Source organism: Blennius ocellaris (assembly GCF_963422515.1).
Source record: "Blennius ocellaris genome assembly, chromosome: 1".
NCBI classification, from domain to species: domain Eukaryota; kingdom Metazoa; phylum Chordata; class Actinopteri; order Blenniiformes; family Blenniidae; genus Blennius; species Blennius ocellaris.
In genome coordinates, this window is record NC_137650.1 from 23,674,896 (window position 1) to 23,697,445 (window position 22,550).

The 22,550-nt window shown below is 39.6% G+C and overlaps 3 protein-coding genes across 4 annotated transcripts; all 3 read left to right on the forward strand.

The window, feature by feature from the left end:
- Positions 1-510: 510 nt before the first annotated feature.
- bola3 (bolA family member 3) lies at positions 511-2,760 on the forward strand. Its single transcript, XM_080502325.1, has 4 exons — positions 511-649; positions 737-863; positions 1,383-1,471; positions 1,662-2,760. Exons 1-4 carry the CDS (start codon positions 581-583, stop codon positions 1,725-1,727), a joined length of 351 nt encoding a protein of 116 aa, XP_080358451.1. The 5' UTR covers positions 511-580; the 3' UTR covers positions 1,728-2,760.
- A 1,912-nt stretch (positions 2,761-4,672) lies between these two features.
- On the forward strand, positions 4,673-17,756 carry vat1l (vesicle amine transport 1-like; the record flags this gene model as incomplete). Of its 2 annotated transcripts, none has more annotated exons than XM_080494681.1 (9): positions 4,673-4,887; positions 5,457-5,590; positions 5,803-6,014; positions 6,935-7,077; positions 9,121-9,224; positions 9,857-9,912; positions 10,063-10,257; positions 14,569-14,652; positions 15,425-17,756. In XM_080494681.1, the coding sequence occupies 9 exons, from the start codon at positions 4,673-4,675 to the stop codon at positions 15,521-15,523; spliced, it is 1,242 nt and encodes a 413-aa protein (XP_080350807.1). In that variant the 3' UTR covers positions 15,524-17,756. The 2 variants fall into 2 exon arrangements, with proteins under 2 accessions (XP_080350807.1, XP_080350806.1); XM_080494680.1 differs by having other exon boundaries at positions 5,457-5,586; positions 5,799-6,014.
- Positions 17,757-19,700: 1,944 nt separating this feature from the next.
- On the forward strand, positions 19,701-21,836 carry clec3a (C-type lectin domain family 3, member A). The gene is made up of 3 exons (XM_080499548.1): positions 19,701-19,864; positions 19,972-20,058; positions 20,273-21,836. The coding sequence occupies exons 1-3, from the start codon at positions 19,753-19,755 to the stop codon at positions 20,668-20,670; spliced, it is 597 nt and encodes a 198-aa protein (XP_080355674.1). The 5' UTR covers positions 19,701-19,752; the 3' UTR covers positions 20,671-21,836.
- The last annotated feature ends 714 nt before the right edge of the window (positions 21,837-22,550 follow it).

Below are 22,550 nucleotides of genomic sequence, written 5' to 3' on the forward strand. Positions count from 1 at the left end.
ACACAAATAAACCACAACAAATGTATGTGGTCATATCAGACAGAGTAATACAGCACAGTAATACAGCACTTTGTACTTAGATAACTGGAGTGGCCCCCAGCTTTGCTTCAGTTTTTTGACCCCTGATGTTTTATGTTTGAAACAGCTCATATCAAAAATACAGAATTAAAAACTTCTGAGCATGACAATTGTCATGGTCAACTATTTTAACCACAAGTCTATCAATAAAACGACATGTAACTTGTTTAACAGAATGAAAATAAATACAATACTTCGATAAGAAACGCGTGTGAAACACTATGTAGGCAGCAATTTGGGTTAATAGTTTTTTGTGAAAAGCTGAGAATAAATAAATAAATAAATAAATAAATAAATAAATAAATAAATAAATAAATAAATAAATAAATAAATAAATAAATAAATAAATAAATAAATAAATAAATGTTCGTTGGCGAAGGTTGAACTTTTTACATTACCCGGATGTGTGACGTCATATACGAGGGACGAAGCTGTGTGAGGACATGGCTCGTTGAATGACCGGAGTTGTTTTTATAATCGACCCTCGGTCTTAAACTTGACAATGTTCGCTTGTAAGCCGAACCTGACAAACACCATGATCTCTGCTCTCCGGTGTCTTCGCTTTAACCCGGTAAGTGTCACTGTTTCCGGCTCCGTCCAGCGACAGTTGGGGTGTAGCTTCGTGCTAACAGCAGATTGTTGAAACTGTTTCCTGCAGGTTGTTGTTGTTTCTGGACCGGGACACAGATGTCTGTCCACACGTACAGACGGAGAGCTCCGCATCGCACAGGTCCTGAAGGAGAAATTTCCCTCGGCTTCGTCGCTTAAAGTTGTGGATATATCAGGTGAACACGGGTGTAACGACTGGATTACAATAACAAGGCGTTGATATAGTGACCTCCTTATGTATGTCGAGAGTCCAAAACATTCCTCTCTAACCAAAGACACAATGTCAGCTTCCCCAACATGGTTTATTATCCCTACGAGCATATGTCTTCATCGATTGTACAAAAACAACTTCGAAATCTCAACAATGACAGTATAAAAGAATTCAGTGTTTTATAAAGATATTAAGGAAATACATTAAAACATGGAAGGCCTGATCAAATAACAATGTCTTAAGTCCTGATTTAGAAAAAGTGAGTGTGTCAGCAGTCCTTCCACGGGGCTAACATAGGAAGAGTGCTAACCCCCAGTTTGCATCATCTTGCTACCCTACCTCTCAAATTCTAACCTACCTTTCTTGTATTTCTCGTGACAATATTTGATCAGATTTATATCCCAGATGGACTAAAACATATATGTACAATGTCAAGGTTGCAACATGCAGTAGTGAACTGGCTGTGGTCCTGTGCTGTGTCCAGGTGGCTGTGGGGCCATGTATGAAATCCACATAGAGTCCGGTGAGTTTAAGGGGAAGAGGACTGTTCAGCAACACCAGTTAGTCAATCAGGTAAAACGCATTTATTTTCTTCCCTGCGATGGCCTAAATGTCATGGATCATGTTATGCTACAAATCACACTTTAGCAGTTGGATTGAAGCAACTGGCATTTTTTCTATTTAGCTTTAATAATTTGTTCAATATACATGAGCATTGTCTTCTGAATTCCATTAACTAGATTTTACATTTTGTCCTCTGCAGGCTCTCAAGGAAGAGATACAAGGGATGCATGGATTACGAATATTCACCGATGTTCCAAAACAGTAGAGGCCATCCTTTCGCTTCTGAGCCAGTTTTTTCTTTTCTTCATCATATTGTGAATTTATAGTTGCAAAAGAAAACCAAAAAACCACAAGATGTTGCATCAAATGAATTTCATGAACACTTGATGTGACATTATCTCTGGCAGTTACTCATTGATAGTTTGAAATGTGTATTATATTTAGGATGCTAAGCTGTCCTTTTTACTTCATGATTTATCATTTTTCTCTTAGTTAATATACAGTGAAAGCTTTGATACGCACAAAACGGCTTGGTAAAATGTGAGCAAACTGTCAAGTCATTTAGGTTTCTATCAATTATGGAGACTTCTCAGGGTTTATTGTGATGCTGATGTTACAATGAACATTTCAAGATTTTCTGAACAAAATCACTTTGAATAATGGAAAACAGCAATAACCCTTTGCTTCAAAGGTCCCATATTAAACAGTTTTTCAATAGTTCCACATAGGTGTATGAGGTCCAGCAACATTGTATTCAAAGTGTTTTGCCCCCAAACTCAGTTTTGGTCCTGAATTTCATCAGTATTAAAAGTCCCTCGAGTGAGTTCTACTGAGAACAGACTGTTTCTGTGTCTGTATCTTTAAATGCTAATGAGCTGTGTCTGTCCATGCTTACTCCATGCCAGGAGAAAAAGTGGTGCTCACTCTTTAATTTTCGAGTCCAGATTTCATCTTCCTGTGGGAGAGTCAAAGGGAGTGTCCACTACCAGATGTTTGAGCGCACACGAACTAAAAGCAAGAAAGGGAGATGACAGACTTTCTTCACTTCTGGGGCTTCATACACAAAACCTTTTAGAAATTGAATTTTGCATAATATGGGACCTTTTAAGTGAGGAAAATGTGTTGATTGACCATCAGTGTGCAGAGCCATTAAAATTGTGACCATGATTTGTGTTACTTCCCAGTGGAAGTTGGCAGGTTTTAATTATAGCCAACATTGGATTGTGCACGAGTCATGTTTTTTTTGCTACCTATGCATTGATGAGTTTTAATAAAAACATGCTGCCTCAGTTGACTGACACAGAGGTCTTTGTGATTCAAAAAAGTTTACAATTATGTTTTCAGAGGAAATGTTTCCACTTTTAGTGATAATTCAATCATAGACACTTTAAAATATGTCACTGGTCGTGAGGATCTATGTTAAACGGGCTCATTTACATTGTATATTCACCTCTTGCTATTATAATATAATCTAACAATATCAAATAGAAGTGGTGTCCCTAATTAATGCATATTTAAGCATCAAACATGTCTAAAAGTTTGAGTTCTTAGACATATAGCCATAACAAGGAGCCTAAAACTTTCATAGTTTTGCACATAGTTGGGGATGTTGGTCAAACCAACTTCAAAACCCAGGTGATTAAAGTTACTTTAAACGCAATTAAATATTGTGATCACAACAACATTTATAGGTGGGGAACCTTTAATAACAACAACTAGATGTAGTGCTACCATGTCAGTATTAATGAGTTTTCACTTGCTTAGTTTCTTCATGAATAAGTGTCCGGGTTTTTTTTTTGTCAAGTGTGTTTTAGAGTTATCAAATAACAACCGTAATGCTTCACAAAAGAGAGAAAATGAAGACATGATTTGGCATGGTGTACTAGCTCATTAAAACTGGAAGAGGGGCTATGTGGAAGTTCTCTTGGAATCAGCAGGTATTGATTGGTATGAAAGCAAAGTAGAAAAGGTTGTCCGCGCACAATAGAGCAATCAACTTCTATATTGTTTTCCTAATTCAGTGCAGAACAGTCGGCGAGGGCAGGGGGCGCCATGGACAAATCACCAGTCCATCAGTGGAAAAATGGCAAGAAACTCACATTCATCCCCACAGTGAAAACTGAAAGCACCAATAGGAAAAACATGTAAGCTGCACAGAAAGGACCTGATGACCGGTATCAAACTGTGGATGGTTGTGAGATAATAGCACTAACCGCTAGTGAACTCTGTAGCACTTTGTGTATTAAACTAATTCAACATATAAACATGGGCTTGGGAAGGATAACAGGTTTATGCTGCATCACTTAGTGTAGCCTACAGTCGCATCAGACTGTGTCTTTTGTAAAATTTGACATTTGTTCATACAAGTGAAGACTTAGCCTGACATTTTCACACTAACTTACATTCAAATGCATTACATAGTCTCTTTGAGCAACTGGCCACCCCCCCCCCCCAAAAAAAAAAAAAAAAAATTTGTTTCACAGGCCATCGGGAAAATAGCCATTTTAATCATATGGGAACCTCCTTTAAATATAAATGCTCCATATTTACAGTATCAAATCAATCATTATTAAAAAGCCTAATGATAAATTTTTGTAGCACTCACAACGATCAGATATACTCATCCTTGGTCTATATGCACATATGGGGGATTGATCCAATTAAATCATTTTCTTTCATCTGATTTTAATCCCTTAAAACGTACCACCTGATCGTATTGCAAATGTGACAACATCGAGTGTACCTTCGAGCATCCTGGGTTATGAAGCAGAGTTGATCTTTGCTTTCCTCGAGTTTTATCGAATCGCAAGAGAGGAAAATGTACACGCGAGTTTGATCTGAACTTTTGCACAGATTCAACCAGCAGGGAGCGCACTTTGTTCTCCACAGCAAAGATAACGCGTCGGGATTATTTTTTCTTTCTCGCTGTTCGAAATGGCAAACTTTGTCTGTATGAACGCAATGTTTTGAGACTGGAAAACACGTGCGACGGGCGGACTTGCATTTGGCACGAGTGTGCGAGCGTGCAGAAAGTGTGATTTGGTGAAGCGTCATTCAACGCAGTCACAGCGCCCGTGTGCGCGGTGCGCTGCGCTGCGCTGCGGTGCGGCGCGGTGCGGCGCGGCGCGGCGCGCGGGCGGCTCCGCCACACAGTGAGTCCGCCGCACATCACTCTCTGGAGAAGGAGCGCAGGGGCAGCTGGTCTCCGACATGGCGAAAGAAGGAGCAGATATGACAGAGGAGACGGAGTACATGATAGACAGAAACGTGGGGAAAGAAGCGGAGAACCCGGAGTCGCCTGGCAATGCCAAGGAAATGCGAGCGGTGGTCCTGGCAGGTTTCGGAGGTTTGAACAAACTCAGGGTGACCAAGAAGGCAATGCCCGAGCCCCAGGAAGGTGAAGTGAAGATCCGCGTCAAAGCATGGTAAATACTCTTGTGATCCTCCACATTAGATGCTCACGTGTGTTTTAGCTCCCTGTTTTTCCCTCTGCAACGCTATACAATGTATTTCTGATCAACATCTCACTGAGCGGATTGCAGCCAACAGGTCCTTTTCAGTGCAGGATACTCGCTCATGACAACGAGCAAAACTGCCGTCAGCAATTTACCCAATCAGGCGTTTTGAAAATCAGTTTCTGCTTTTATAAGACTGAAGCACACGGATCAGGTCGTTTCGCTCCAGGTTGTAGTCGAGGCAACAGCTTTGGCAAACTCCCATGAGATAAATTAAAGTGTACTTCGTTTTATTCAAAGGAGAATATTTGCTGAATGTGGCCTTGGACCCACAGATGAAAAATCTTGTGACTCACTGCTGATAATAATAGAAAACCAGGGTACTCCCCGAATCCCCCGCCTGGCAGCTCTTATCAGAGATTTGATAATAAAAACTGTGAGTGGCCAGAGAGTTTTGAGGCATGGGTTCATCCAGAATGACGCACCGGATGGATGTGAAGTCTAACAAATACTGAGGTCCTAATTATTTTCTGTTGCAGTGGCCTGAATTTCCTGGATTTGATGGTTCGTCTGGGCACTATTGATAATCCTCCCAAGCCCCCCATTGTCCCTGGATTTGAGTGCTCTGGAATAGTCGAATCAGTGGGTGAAAACACGAAGGGATTTGAGGTTGGTGAATTTATCAGTTGTTTATGTGGCGATCATATCAGAACAAATGATGCTACAGAATCTGAATCAATAGAACTGCAGATTAAAATGTGTGTGTAACAATGCAGAAGGGCTAATCCATAGGTTTAAATACCATCCCCCTGATGCCACACATGATTGTCTCACATGACTGTGTGCTCATTATGCTGCTACTCTTAACAATTCTCTTTCAGATAGGTGACAGAGTTATGGCCTTTGTGAATTACAACGCCTGGGCAGAGGTGGTGTGCACACCGGTGGAGTTTGTCTTCAAGATGCCAGATGAGATGACATTTGCTGAGGCGGCGGCATTCCCCCTGAACTTTGTGGCGGCCTATATGATGCTCTTCGAGGTCGCCAATCTGCGAGAAGGGATGTCAGTTTTGGTTCATTCGGCTGGAGGCAGTGTGGTAAGTCCATTTCCTTTATTACTACAGTGCTCCTCAACTCAGGCGAATGGCTCATTATCGGGCCTCTGCAGTGTCTGATTATGACTCAGTGGTTTGAATCAGGTGTGTTGGATCAGAGAGAGGTCTAAAACATGCAGATCAGTGATGTATGAGGAGTAGGATTGAAAAGCACTTGACCACCAAAAAGTAAGTTTAGCCTATTCATTGAACTCCCTTTTAAAGTTATAATCGCAAGCACAAATGGAGCAAGTTTGTTTTCTCTAATTGCTTGGTGGTGGTGTTTATATAATTGCAAGCAGGGGCGGAGCTACCTTTGTGCTCATCATGTGATTGGCCACCCTGTTTGCCCCCTCCATTGTCATTGCTTCCAAGTGATGTCATTGTGTGTCTGTCACTGGATTATGAAAAATAAAGAAAACTAAAGACTTATCATGTCCTTGATTTTATTTTGAGGATATTTCTGTGTGTGTGTGTGGGGGGGGGGGCTGAAACAGACGTTAAACTTTGTAGCAATGGTAACTGATTGAATTCTGGTCTTGTTTTGCACCTTTACTTGAGATTCTGTTAATTTGCTAATTACACTGAAGAGCCAACAACACACCCAATGTGATGTTAATATTAAAGTAAAGAAATCAATTTGGCTCCCAAAAACAAGATGGGAGGGGAAAAAATTATTTTACCTAAAAGTTCATTTCTTTTCTTTCTTTTTTTAATCAAACGGATGCCCCTTTTTCAACTCTTGGCACCCTATATTTATAAAACTCATTTATTGCTAAACTTACCGACTCAATAATGTCAGTCATTTCAGAGGGTATTGCTTATTGTGTCTGAGTGGATTGTGGTGCTTTTAGAAATGCATTTTCAGTAATTATCTGTGCTGTGGTGCTTTGGTACATTGTAGTTTCTCCTCTTATTTCCAGGGTCAGGCCATTGCTCAGCTGTGCTCCACTGTGTCGAATGTCACAGTGTTTGGGACTGCGTCGTGTTTCAAACACGCAGCCATCAGAGACTCAGTGACTCACCTCTTTGACAGAAATGTCGACTACTTGCAAGAAATCAAAAAGTAAGTCGGTCGATGTGTTTGTGTAGCTGATGAGGACTCTGTGCTTAGTTTTTCTTGATGCACTTTTTGCAACATTGATCGAAGGCGTCCCAGGGCGCGTCGGCTGTTGCCTGTTGCACGTATGAACTTAATGCGATAATGTGGACTCTGCTGAGAGCAGAGGGCTGAGTGACGATGCAGATGTTACCGGTTGCCTCGTTTGGTCTTGCGTGGCAGTGGTCCCCATGGCAACGCACAGCTCATCTCTGAGAGCAGCAGCATTTTGTTGGGTGGAGGTCTGCACCGGCAACGTGGAACAACTGAGCCAATTAGAGCCAACTACTGCTAAACCCCACTGACAGTGCTGCCACAATGCCTATTTGTCATTAGTATTCTAAAGATTCACTGAACTTGCGCCTTGGAAGTTTCAATTCCTGTAAACCTTTCACTGTTTTTAGAAACTTCATCCCCACACATCCTCCTACGCTTCACAGAGCTTCACCAGTAGTTTAATGTTATTTCTGCTGACAGTATCAGTACCAGGAGCAATTGTACTATATGCATATATATACTGCATATTTGCATGCACTGTCCTTGTCAGATTATAATACATCAGAATTAAAATAGCTTCTTTGGTAATTGATGTTTCATGCTTTTTGCCTACATATCAGCTGTGGTAGTGGATTAATATGCCTTTCATCTCTTGGGCCCACACATTCTTCCCAGGATCAAGCCCAAAGTACAATTAAATTAGTCTTTTAACAAAAGGCAGAAACTATGGGAATCACAAGACCACAAGACCACAGTTCAGCCAAGCAGGTGTTCAAGGCCACACGGCAGAAAGTAAGGCATTATCAAAGCAACATGCCAATCATTCTTTTACATCCGCTTCTTTTTAATGATTCTCATTATGGAAAGCTTTTTTTTTTTTTTTTTGTCTGATTCCTTCTGGATGCTGTGAAACCACATTGCAGAATGAGGTGTAGGTAAGAAGTAATGTAGGTACAGCAAGACCATGATTTCTGTTAAAGAAACTATGGAGAGAGGCTAAAGAAAAATGTGAGCTGTGCACTGCAGCTTTTTCTCAGAGCAAACACCCAAGAGAGTTGACGCTGATATCTTATGAACGCATCATTAGACAAAGCATGATGCTGCTTCGGAGTATGAATCACAGTCTGGGTATATGAACTCTTTGCTTTAAGGCACAAACAAAGGGACTCTTTGGAGATAAATTCACTGCAAATTATTTGGCACTTGCCAAAATTTTAAATCTTAGTTATAGACATGATAGATAATTTCACTTGTTTAAAAAAAAAAAGAAAAAAGTAATTTACTTATCTTTAGTTCTTGATTTTAATAGTATAATCTTGAATCTTGATTTAAAAATCTTTTTTCAATATTTATATTGCTGCATGGAGAGATGGTTGAGCAATTTTCTTTGATTTGACTACTCGTATCTATTTGTAGACATCCACAATGTGTGAATACAGCTGAGCTTTAAATGATTAACAGTTTAGTAAACAACATATGGGCATTAATAGTATTGGGTTGTATTATTTTTTAACATAGATTACTTGGCTTGTTCTCTAAAATGTGAAAAGCACCATTCACCATTTCATGAAGCTCGAATATCTTTGAATCTACTGTATCTATTTGGAGGTGTTTTTTTTTTAAGTTACAAAGCATTTCTTTTGGGGATTTTCTGTGTGTGTCTCAGATGTTTCTTTTCTTTTTTTTCTTTTTAATTTAAAACGTCTTCAAAACTTCAAATTTGAATTTCTGTCCATTACTTAATCAATATATGAAGCATTTCATAATCAAAATGACAAAACTCTGGTTGGAGATTCTGCAGTGTTTCAGTTTGACTATTTCTGGCTTTTGATTGCATTTACTAAATATGGCATCTGAATATATTAACCTTTTTTTGGTCATTTTGATTGGCTGGGCAAGTAATTGAAAGTCAAATGATCTGCTTATTAATCAGTACCAGTAATAGACGTTAGCTCAACCTTGAGTAAAAATACATGTACGTATTTACTTTTTGCTTTGTTCCTGACGCTTCAGGATTTCTCCAGACGGCGTGGACATCGTGTTGGACTGTCTGTGTGGGGAGAACACGGGGAAAGGTCTGAGCCTGCTGAAGCCTCTGGGAACTTACGTGCTGTACGGTGAGGGGCAAAAACACTTAACGCCTTTGTGATGTGTTATTGTCAAATTTGCGAATCAGTGTCGAGCTTCAACACAAATGTGACAATTACCCTTGTTCAAATTTTTGGTTAAATCATGGGGAGAGAGATATTTAACACTTCATAAAGCAAACCTGAATTTGAGGTTATATTCACTTTGAACCAGGTTTTATGAACTGGTTCTATTTTGTGTGCTTCAACTAACTTAACTGTTCTCTGGCTGAAGCTTCATTGAAGAGAAAGGCATACTGGTGTTGATAATCCAAGAACTAAACAAAGTTTTATGTGTTGCTCATATAGCTCATGGTGAATAAGATCCAATCCAGCGCTTAAAAATGAACTATATTGTCCTTCACAGCTTCCACTCTTATCTGGCTGTTTTGAATTACTTAACTTCTTGTCGAGCCTCATGAATCAAATAACAGCATTAGATTGATTAATTAGTTGTAGTAACACGGACTATGCACAAATGACATGCTTTCATAGATTTAAGGGTCCAAAGGTGCCAACTCACACCCCCCCCCCCCCCCCCCTTTTACCCACCTTTTCCTTCCTGCTTCATGGCTGCCTGGTCTGCCCAGCATACAAAACGCTTTTTATTTTTGTTTTTTCAGGCGCGTCAAACATGGTAACTGGGGAAACAAAGAGTTTCTTCAGCTTTGCAAAATCTGTGAGTCAGAGGAGCAGCCTCTCATCAATATTTGAAGGAAACAGTGTCCTGTTACCACCCAGTCAATTGCATTCTATAGAAAAATGAAATGCGTAAACAAATGACTCACTGATTTCTTTTTGTTCTTTTTTGTTTTGTTTTTTCCGTCAGTGGTGGCAGGTGGAGAAAGTGAATCCTATCAAACTATACGAGGAGAACAAAGTCATAGCTGGATTTTCGCTGCTCAACCTCCTTTTCAAACAAGGGAGATGTAGCCTCGTGAAATCAGTCATGGACAAACTGTTGAGTCTCTATGAGCAAAAGAAGATCAAGCCGGTGGTGGACTCGCTGTGGGCGCTGGAGGAGGTAAGAGGCTGGGCTGAGCAGAGGATAAGACGGGGAGGTTGATGACGATCAAATCAAACATGATCTTATTTCTGCTGCAACATCATTTGACTTTCCATGGAAGGTGTCAGGATTCATGCAAATGTCCAGGAGCAGTGTATTTAATCTGTTGTTTGTTTTGGCACTGCTGTGGACAGTGTCAGCTGTTCTTGGACATTCTTCAACAGATGGCGGGTTGGTTGAATCTTCCCGTTCCACAATAATTTTTCCACCCACACAATAACCCAACAGGCCATACATCAATCACTTCACTGTTGATTCCTACAGACTCTTGAAGTCTCTGTCGAACTGGTTATTCCATCTCTGGAGGGTGTTTGTGCAGCAGATGCACAACCCACTCTAATCATGATCAGTTTATAGGCCACCGCGGGGAACACACACATGCAGTAACTGCATCATTTGCCTTTTCCCAGTGTGTTGTGTTCAGGTGAATGTCACTGGCTGGAAAATGTGGCTCAGAGCAGGAAGCGATGGTGGTGAACAGTTGATTTTTGGATGTGGTGTATAAGTTTTCACAAAGATCACAATTTTTTATTTTTTATTTTTTACGTGTACCATCACCGCATGTCAAGCATTTCTCTTTTCAATTATCTCAATGGTTCACCCTCACAGTGAAAACATTAGCCATATTTCATATTGTAAGTAAGCATTGAGGTCAATGAAAAAAATATGAATCACATTAGTGTACATAATACAACAGTACTGCTTTATTTTTTTTAAAAACTGTATTTAGTTTGGACTAGTTTAGCAGAAAATACGTCCGCTCACAAACAATTATGCAGAATGTTTTACAAGTCTAAAATGTCAGAAAATATGTCTCTTTCTTCGCTTTGCTGTGCGTCCATGGCTGTGTTTTGATGCCTGGTTGCCGGCAAGTATAGAAAGCTCGCTTGGCCAGGCTCGAGAATCATTACTTAATTTGACTGACTGACTGACTGACTGACTGACTGACTGACTGACTGACTGACTGAATGGTTTATTTCGCTTTCAGTGCAAAAGTTGAATTTTGTGCTTTCAGTTCATAGTGCTTTAATTTCACGGACATGTTGGGTTTTTTTTCACCCGTCTCTTCTAGTTGTTTAGTAGAGGACAGCAGTATGACAAAAAATGTTTATTATGCCAATACCTTTATTTTGTTGTTGCATTTTTGCTGTCATGAGGACTTTAACAGGAGCTTCTCAGAATCATGAATCAAGGAGATGTATTATTATTATTATTATTATTGAGCAAATTCAGGTCAATTTATTGCTTGAGTTTAACGCGACAGTCCCTCTTTTTCATCTAAAAAAAAACCAAACAAAACATTTGCCCACCCCTGGCTATAAGCCTCTACATCATTGTTTAATGTAGATAGACAATGGAGAGACACAAATGTTGGCGACAGAGTATAAATTACAACAATGACACGATAGTTTACCAGAAAAGTTGAGATTTCTAAAAATGTGTAGTTTATTGCAGAATTTTGTAACTTGATTATTGTGCAAGAGTAAACTCCTTGAAAGCCTGTGCTTCCTGACTGGTGTCGTAGTTTCATTGCTGTTTGCAGGTTTGTGCCCATGTGTAAATTAAAAAAACACACACACACACACACACAGATTTCTGTCTTTGCAGAGGTGTAGTTGTAATTCTTTAACACCTAAGAATCTGGATAAATGCAGAGGCATTGAAGGCAGTACGTCACGGGACAAACGACAACGGGTTATTGTCAGTGAGAGACATTGATGAAATCCTTGCAGCCTTCAGATTTTTATTTCTCATGGGAAACTTCCCATGTTCTGTTGTCATTACACTTTGGCAGGTTGCTCCGGCTATTCACTGGAACCACTGCCCATGAAGAATCTCATTAGAGCATAGCGTGGGATGTAGTGTCAGGGGCAGAGGCAGCTTCACTTCTTTATTTGCCTGTAAGGAGAATTCAGAATGTGTTAGTTGACCTGTTGACTACGGAAATTGTTCATGTTGGCATTTGTGTGTGTCTGGGACTGAGTAAAGCCAGATTGCCATATAAGCCAGTTTTTCTCCAAATAAAAATTTATTTTTTATTTCTATCACTCAGATTACATATCATTTTGCATACTGAAAAAATTGGGCTACATTTGCATATTAATACAGTGACTACAAGGACCCAATGCTCCCAAAATGTAAGGGGAATTTACCCCCTCCTCTGTGTGCACGGAAACAAATTGCTGACCAAACTCCTGACCTAATTTTGCTCTTGGCTTGATTTTTGCTGAATTGTTGTGCGGTTTGAGTGTTTGTGACACAATAGCTTCAACGCAAACTGGAACACATTAATTTGTGGCTGTGTGAACTGAAAAGAAAGTGTGAGTTGTAGCACACAGAGTTTTCTCCTGGTGAAGTGTCGATCCAATAGGTCTACAGGTTGAGAATGCTGTTTCACATGTCATAATAGAACCTCACTTGCAATAATCCTTCAATTTAAATCACTCAATTAGAAAACTCCCAATTTTTATGACAATATTATCCTACTAGATGGCGACATGGAGCCGAAAAATAGTCAATGGTGAGCCAAGTGTGCTCTATTAATGTGAAGCATTTGAGTTGATTCCATGGAATTGGTCTCATAATACAAACATTTATGTTAACCTGAGTCATTGTTTACAATGATACTTCCTGATTCCAGATATTGTCAGCAAACACAAGCATGCTGCTGTTCTTCTTTCTCATGAAAAATATATAAAGTCTGAAATTGAAACAAGAGCGAGTGTTCAACATCCTTTTTTGGTTTATCAGTGTATTCACCTAAATACAAACTATCAAACTTTGTGTCCAACATAGTGACATGATTAGTCATGACAGCAGAGTGAATGCAGTGTAGACGTGAAGAAGAAAAAAAATCATAATTCCAGTGCACCTGTTACCCCATCGCTTTGCTTGTAGCAATAAGGCTGCAGCTGATTTGTGTTGAATTGAATTTCACACTGTTTTAGCCCAAGAACCAATCTGTCAGAAAACATAATTTCAAAAGGTGACATTTGTTAAATTGAACACGTATGAGTAGGTGTTCCGCCTGAAAGCCTGTTGGTGAAATTCTCACATGTCCTTGCCTTATAAATTATTCAAAAAGGTGCGCTAAAGCTCGAGTATCCTGACAGACAAACTATATAATCTATCTGAATTTTAGTAGTTTTATTTAAAATTTTACGTTTTGAAAGCAATATTATCTTACTTTGACGACAACAGAGTTGTTTTTTTAAAGTGTGGGAGGAACTCCCCAACTGTCACTTATGCACATGCTTTGTCTCGCATAAAGTCATACGGTCATATTTGGTTTAATGCTTGACTTTATTTTTGTTTTACACATTATACAATATTATTAAGAGCTAATGGAGCTAATAGACAAAATCTCTCTTTGTAGTTGATGCACCCAGTTTGACTGCAATTGTTGCACCGATGTGTTTACACTGATGAGTAGCTTTTTCCTATTGCTTTTATAAAATATAAAACCATTCTACCTCTTTTTTTATCTTGATTTCTTCTGCACAAGTAAAATGAAAAAAGAATTTTGAGTAAAAGGTACACGGCTCACATCTCATTGTCAAAATAATCTATACAGAACCTCATTCAGACTGCAGTGAAAACTGCAATTTCCTCAATGTGTTTAAAAAGGAAGTGCCCAGAGTTTACCAAATGTTTGCAGAGGATTATACTGAGCAAACTCAGCATTATTTGCAGAGTTACGAAATATTTCATGTTGGCAGTGCTTTGTGATCCTAAGATACATATACATTTTTTTTTTGAAGAATCATAAATATTGCACTTATGGTAAGGTTTGGTGTGACTCACTTCAGAGCTGTAGGACAATAGTAAGTGACTTTTTAAAGGCTTGAAAAATATTTGTTATTTCCATTTGGTGTTTCTCATTAGAGCACACTTCATGCTTAAAGATGGTTAATTCGTTCTCTAATGTGTAGTTTATACAGTTCTCGCAATAAGAGATGACGTGAAGCTTGTATGCATTTTATGAAGCTGCATTTGTGATGTCAAACACCTCTTAGCATCAGTGTTGAGTAAATGATGCAGAGTCACTCTGCTATTCCTCACAGAGTGAGCTTGCATTATTGCTGTTCAGACAAAGGGGCCCTGTGTGATTAATAACCATGAAACAAGCACTGAAGCTTTTTTTAAGCTTCTGGTTTAAACTGCATTGAATAAAGTTATTTTAGAGCAAATTGGTGTGATTTTTTTTTTTTTTTTTTTTAAGGTTTCCTGAGTTGTTGGAAATAACTTGATATTGTGTTTTATTCTCAGGTCAAAGAGGCCATGCAAAGAATTCATGACAGAGGAAACATAGGAAAGCTCATACTGGATGTTGAGAAGTCCCCCACTCCTCTGGTAACAACAATTCCTCCTGGTTTTTTTTCCCCCTCCCGAGAACATTTCTATCGATAAACAAGGCTAATGCAGCACCTTCAGTAAAAGTGGCGGATTGATTGATCTTGAAGTAATTGCATTACCTGTTGCTTTGCTTCTTGAAACAAAACAAAAACAATTCTAACAAATTGAACAAGACAAGCTTAAAATGTCATATTGATTAACATAATAATGATCTACAGTTACAGTTTCACTGTATTTCATGTTGCATTAATTCATGATTCAAATTGGTTATTAATTATTAAATTAATAATGAATTTGTCTTTTATTGTTCAATCTGAATGCCAGTTGTAAGTAATGCTGATGACAAAAAACTAGATTAATGATTTAATCTCCCTGGCAATAAATACCCACCGCATGTGGGTGACGAGAAGAAAATTATGATCAAATTAAACAAGAGGTGTAAAATTCCTAACAAAAACTGGCTGACCTGCAGCGTGGTATTTGTTATTATTAAAAATATATATAGACTGCAGCCTATTCCAGATCATCTTAGGGTCATCAGTGGTCACTCTTGTGATTCATTCTTGTTTTATAGCACTGGTTGCCATGGTGATCTCAATATTTTTACCTTGAAAAAGTGCCTGATGCCCACTCTGAGAGATGACCGTGTATACGGCAGCCCGTCACCACATTTCCTGCACTGTCAAATGTCAGCTCACTTTTATGCGTGTATTCCATATGAGGGGCTCAATAAAGGGTCATTGATGGCAGGTAAATGTGTTCCCACTAGATGGCCAGTGACAGCACGGAAACCAGTGAAGCGGGAGAGGAGGAAGAGGAGCCGGAGGGCGACAACGACAGCAAGGAGCGAATGCCTTTCATCCATTAGACCCAATGAAGTCTTCTGCCACACCCCGGGAACGTGCAGAGGCTGCTCAGACTCAGTGCAGAGAAACACAACCGCACACAAGAGTACGTGTGTGCATGTGCTGTATGCATGGATGTCGGTGTGTATGTGCCTTCTGTGTGTCACCTGTTGTCTGTCAATTGATTAGCCAAGCAAAGCATAGACATAGCATGTCTGAACAAACGTGTTTGACACCAAGTAGAAGAACCATTTTCAGAACAGTGTTACGGTCTTTACTGAAGTAGGAAGTGGCGTGATGGAAACCACTCTCGCAAAGATGTAAATGTCCTTTTTAGAGTTATTTACATTTACAAATGTCAATGGAAATAGCAAACCTGCTGACGCGCTATGATGACTGTTTATTTAGCACCCTTAAACAAATGTAGGAACTAGACACATATATAAGTTGAACATTTCACAGGTAACACTCTTATGTTCTCGAATTAACACTACCTTATGCATTAAGACAGTATTTTTTTGACAATGACTTCTGTGTTTTGATGTTACTGATCAAAGTTGTGAATCATTCCCTCCCGTAACGTGAAGTAACGTTCAAGCTGCCACAGGCTGCGGGTAGATGTCTGCATTACACTTTATTCTCAGTGCCAACAGTGAAATATTATGAGATCAACAGTGCCTTTGTTGGCTGATTAAGTACACATGAAATAAATTAAAAAAAAAAGGATTGTTTAGCTTCAACGTGTAAATCGCGGCACAAGCTATTGTCCAATGATGTGCATTGACTGACCAGAACATTAGGTACAACTTACCACATTGGACACCCATTTTTGTCTGTAGAGCTGCCTTAATTGTTTGTGATACATAATCAGCCATGCGTGAGAGGCCCAGAGAGAACAAAGAAACGATTCCTCATGTCCTTGCATCACCATTTACACCCAAACTTTTGCTTATAAGTAGAGAGACTCCACATTTTGTTGTTGCCGAATTGTGATCTTACCATTCAAAAGTTGCTGCAGAAATCAAACCTCATCAGATCAGTCACAATTGTAGCAGTGCTTCTGTTTTTGAAAGCTCAGGTCCATTCTAGACTCAGTTTGTTGTTTGGATACTTGCTGTGGTTCTCTGCTGTTTCTTATCTGCTTCAAGTTCTGTTGTGCAATCAGAAAAGCTCTTCTCCATGCCTCTGTTGTAAAAAAAATAGTTGATTCTGTGTTATTTCTGTTGTCTGAACCCAATCTCGCTGTTCTCCAATATTTGCCACTCATTCAGGATTTATTCATTTGAGCCAGTTCCTTGCAAACTGTTGAGATGCTTGGAAATTCAAGTAGATAAATCGATTCTGCAACATTTATATCAGCTAGTTTTGCTTCATAAGCCACTTTCACAATCACTTCAGCGTTTCAGTTCAATCTCTAGCTAGTTGTTTCTACCTTGCACATATGATTTGCATTAATGAGCAGTTGTACAGGTGTATCTAATGTTGAGGCCAGTGAGTATATGGTGTATTAAGTGTAACATTTCTAAATCGGTGTGTCTGACACGATAGAAAGTTAGAAATAGTCCAGTTTCGGAAAGGCTTCCAAAAAACATCTTGAGTTTAAGTCTCAAGTATGCAAATCAATCTGGGAAAAGTGTAAACTCAAGATAAATTGGTTAAATGAATAAATCTTCCTTTTTTTTTCTGTGTAAAGCGGAAAGTGTCAGATGGGAGCAAAATGTTTATGGAGTCTTTGCTTTGCTTGTCTGTCCAAAGCTGTTTACTTGCGGGTGCCTCACAACAAAAGTGCCACAAAACTCTGTGTTAAATTATTTTATATGGTTCACTGGTGTGTAAAATCAGTCTGAATTAGGTTCGAGCCGCACTGTATTAAGTACTCAAGCATATTTAGAACTGCTTTACTTCTTATCTGTGTGCCATTCCTGTAAACCGCTCACCTATTCACATGACTCAAGTGTTTCTATTTCAAAAGTAAAAAAGGAACCCTGCATTGTTAAATTTTCACTGTTTACCCAACGTAGTGCTTTTTGTTTGGGGTAGTTGTCAGAAGTATAAAAACAATAAAACAAGGCAGTGTTTGGTAGTCATTTCAGGAAATAAATAAAATGTTAAATTTGAAAGTGTGAAACTAACACTGTACAGCCTCTGTCGGCTTTCAAGGTGACTTATAAGCAGTGTAGAAACTTTGGATTGTCAGAATTGGAAATAAACATGATCCATCCATCCATCCGCTATATACAGTTTATATCATGTGCAGGAGCCAATCCAAGCTCACTATGGGCGAGGGCAGGAAACATGCTGGACAAATTGCCAATCCATCACAGGAAATGAACATGACAGTGATAACAATTAGAAAACACAACCCAGTTTTAAAGCCTTTCGTGTTGTGTGTTATGTGTGCACCAGTGAGAGTGGATGTTTTGTATGAATTAATTGTTTAAAAAAAGAAAAAAAAAACAGAAAAATGTGTGCAAAGAGGTGTTTCTGCATTGGTGTAGTGTGTTCACAAAGACCCTTATAAAATACGGTTTACCTGTGGTCAAATATTTGTTGTGTACTTTGAGTACAGCTCTGTTTACTTGAATAAATTTGTCTGCAAAGCATTTAATTATTTTGTTGTCTCAGTTTGATCAATCAATACATTCATCCTAAACCTACTTTACCCGCAGTACGGTCACTGTGTCAATCCCAGCTGACACCATTTAAGAAAAGCAAGCTGCACCCTCAACGGGTTTATTAAAACACTGACAGAGAAACACACAACCATCCACTCATTCTCGTATATAGACCATAATACACATGTCTTCAAGTCAGTTTACTCAAGTGAAAGTGAGGAAGGCATCTGAAAAAAAATGACTCGATTAAAAGTCAAAGTACTTGGATTATTGTATTAAAACCTACACAAATAGTGAGTCTTTGTCATGAAAGCAGGATGTGCGAATTCGGATGCAATGAAGCAAAATAGCATCTTGAAATTGAAAATGAATGCTGCATAAAGAATTGCACATTAAATAAACTGTTGCAACAAGGGTTTGTCAATATACTTCTTTTTCCAAAACATTTTCTTTCCCCTCACCACATTCTTGTGAGATAGTTTAACTACAATATTGAAACTTTGGAAGCAGCATGAAGTGAACACAATCATTCACATCAGGGAGCCTTTAAATGTAGAACATGGTCTCAAATGACATAATTTAATCTATATTTGATATTTAAGGGGGGGGGGTTCATTGTTTTTCAATAACGGATGGAGTCGGGCATAGTCAAATAGGACCATTTCAGTTTATGTTATGCGTGTAGATATAATTGACAAAACAATTGACTCAGTTATATTGTAATTGTTTGATATACACCTACACATTTGTCTTCTCAGCCATGGCTCACTTGCATGAAAAATTAGTTTTGAAGCTCGTCCTGGAGCTAAGGCCCTGCCCTCCCTATTCAGACAACTATACCAAGTTTTTTTTTTCTCTTTATAGCCTGCAGTGAAACAAATGTTCAGGAGCTACATTATACAGTTTCAAGCACAATTATTACTCCATGATTTTGAAGGGTCAAACATGAGAAAAACCTACCTGAGCTGGTTTTGAAGGTTGTATAGCTATATTAAGAGTGTATGCCCAAGGGGTTTTTCTAATTTAGATCACCCCTCCCATCAGTATACAACATTTCACTCTAAAAATAGCTTTACCAGCAGCAGAGCTGGGCCTCCACAGGTATAGCAGCGGCTTTATTTTTCAAGATTGCATAACAATCCTTAAGACTAACTTTAAAATATATATTTAGACACTCTCTTAATGCAGTGACTATCCTCAACTGTTTTTTTTTTAAACATTTAGAATTGTCTTTTCTAAAATATTACTGTATGTGTTGGATGTATGTCCAAAACTGACCAATAATGGCACTTAGATGAAAAACATTTTGTATTGGTTGAAAGAACTCAATAAAGTTCCAGTTTGCTTTTGAAATGAAAAGGAATACTGCTTGGTGTACCCTTTCTCAAGTCAATATTTATCTAAAAATAACTAGAAACAAGGAAATCATTATTTGCCTCCCTCCTTTTTTCCTTCCTTGCCTCCTCCTGATGTTTGGACAAAAACAAGCAGACGTGGAGCCAATGCAGGGACAGGACCCAGAAAGGCACACAGAGGGCCAGTATATATTGAGTTGCCCGTAGTACTTTTGCTTCCCTTCGCAGCAGTACAAGGTGTGCCACTGTGTCCCTGCCCTGCGGGATCCTCTGGCCTCAGTCATGGCACGTCTGGCCCTCCCTGTATTCCTCCTTCTCTGCTGTTCCGTGCTTCACCTTTGCTGCAGCCGTCCACCCCGCACCAGGAAAGCTGTTCCACCACGTCAGTCTGGAGGTACCAGTACATGTCACACACACGCACACCCACACATCCTCGGTACTTGATGTGCACCAATGCTTATCTGACCTGTTTTTTTTTCCTGCCTCCTTGTTGTGATGCAGCGGCGGAGGAAGATGATGTGAAGTCTCAGCTTGAGAGGTTGTGGCAGGAGGTGAATTCACTTAAGGAGATGCAGGCATTGCAGACAGGTACTGTCATATATCACTGCAATACTGCACTTTTGGGCCAGTTTATCAGACATTCTACACTTACATCAATACTAAATTACCAGTAGAGGGCAGTCGCATTCACATGATAAAAGATTGGATGGCGTTGAACTTAAAGTTTTGAGTCAGAAACGTTTAGAAATGTAATTGCAAACCGAACCTCTTTTGACGTCCCGTCTATTCGGGACATTTCCAGTGTGTCTCCGAGGCATCAAAGCACACAGGAAGTGCTACCTCACCATCGAGGAGCCCAGGCATTACCACGAGGCGAACGAGGACTGCATCGCCCAGGGGGGGACCCTGGCGACGCCGCGGGACGCCACGGAGAACAACGAGCTGAGGGACTACGCAAAGAGGAGCGCCCCGGGCTCGGGGGACTTCTGGATCGGCGTGGCGGACATCGTGAAGGAGGGCCAATACGTGGACGTCAACAGCCTGCCGGTGAGCTACTTCAACTGGGACCGCTCCAAGAAGCAGCCCACCGGGACGAAGCGGGAGAGCTGCGTGGCCCTGTCCGTGGCCGCGCAGGGCCGCTGGTCCGACGAGGTGTGCCGCAGCCTCAAGAAGTACATCTGTGAATATATCATCCCGTGAAAGCACCCTCATCTCATCGGCATCCAGCGGGTTCAAGTGATTCGAACTGTGCAAATGCAAATGTGCAAAAATGTCTGCGAGAGGCGAAATGACTTGTTTGATTTGACTGTTCAACTCCACGGAGCCGCATAAACAATTAAAAACCATATTAGATAACTTCCACGGTTCTTCCTCTTGTTTGCACTCGTGGTGCTGCATTGTGGATGATTGTGCTTTTCACTTCCCACTAAAACATGAACACTGGCCGTGTTTAGGAAAAGTGTTTCATACAGTTCATATGAAAAGGAAATGAGCGTCACAACAACGTGAACTAGTGGACCCAGAACACAGGATAACCATTTTGACCTCCTAATGCTTCTATTAATCATATTTAAGGTCAGATATTTATGATACCGAGGGACAGAATTGAAGAAGATGTGTAATTACAATTGTGCAATGCTATATGAAGAAATCATGCAAGACATCTTTGCTAGTTAGAGTTTGTCGGCTTTTACTTGTATGTGTGTTTGGTTTTAAATGTTCAAATATCTTCCAATAAAACCCCAAAGTAGAAACGTGTCATTTCCAAGTATTTTAGCGAGTGCTCTGTAAATGATGATTGTATCTTTATGGTTATCGGGAATTGGTTTATAAACACGATTTAATTGATTATCAGATGACTTCCACACAACCTCCTGACTGAAAAGCAAGAAAAATAAAAAATCACCAAGTGATTCAGACCAGCTAAATGACCGATAAATAATGTGAAAAACAACAATTTCCCTTTTCGAAGGTATAAGGATTCTGTTGTCTACATTTAATTCAATATCTCCATAGAATAAAAATGAATTCAACATTAATGTGTTAACTGATGCCTCCGTTTGAAAAATATATACAAATGTTCAAAAAAACATTTATTTGTGGCTCCCGCTTTGTCTTTGAATACAATTTTATCCAACAGTGTAAAATAAAATAAAATTAATGGACGTTGTGCTTCTTTCAGAAAATGGAATGAAACAGGTGACCTTTGATCACTGATCATCTCAGCGTGGTGCAGTGTTTAAGAAGGGAGACACTTATGTACAGGAGCTGAACTGTAAATATGACTCTGCTGCCAGAATCATTGAATTAAAAGGTAACCATTAACTTAGGTCAAGTCGGGTCGAGTGTTTTGATTCCAGTTTCCTCTGTGGGACAATCTGTAATATATACTGAATGTGACCAAACAATAAAGGTGCCTTCTCCACTGATATAATTTTACTAATCTATCTGAAATGTCAACTTGTCATACACACACTGTTAAACCTGATGCCTCTCTCTCTTTTTTTAAAAAAAAGTTACCTTGACAAAGTACCTTTGTATGATTAGTCACAAATTTGAGGGCAACACTGTTTTTCTGTGAATAATGCGGGTAGCAATACATTTCATTTCGACATGAAGCAGGGTGCACGGTGGAGCAGTGGTTAGTGCTCTCACATCACAGTGAGAAGGTCTGGGTTCAGATATTGGCTGGGGAGTTCTGTGTGCAGTTTGCATTTTCACTCGATCCGTGTGTGTGTGTGTGTGTGTGTGTGTGTGAGAGAGAGAGAGAGAGAGAGAGAGACCTGCGATTTCCTCTCACAGTCCAAGGGCATAATGTGAGGTTAATTAGTGACTAAATATACCCTTAGGTGTGTGTGTGTGTTTGTCTGTCTCGTGTGTTTGACTAGCGATAGGGTGGGGTTGGCTCCAACACCCTGCGACCCTGAACAAGATAAAGTGGTATAAAAGATGGATAAAATCAATAATTTACATCAGGATTACTTCAGGAATGAATGTGAAAATATCCCTGCTTCTCGGAAACAGCTGATTGGGGACGTGGGACTCCTCAGAGGAGAAACGTGGCTCAGATAAACCTTCTG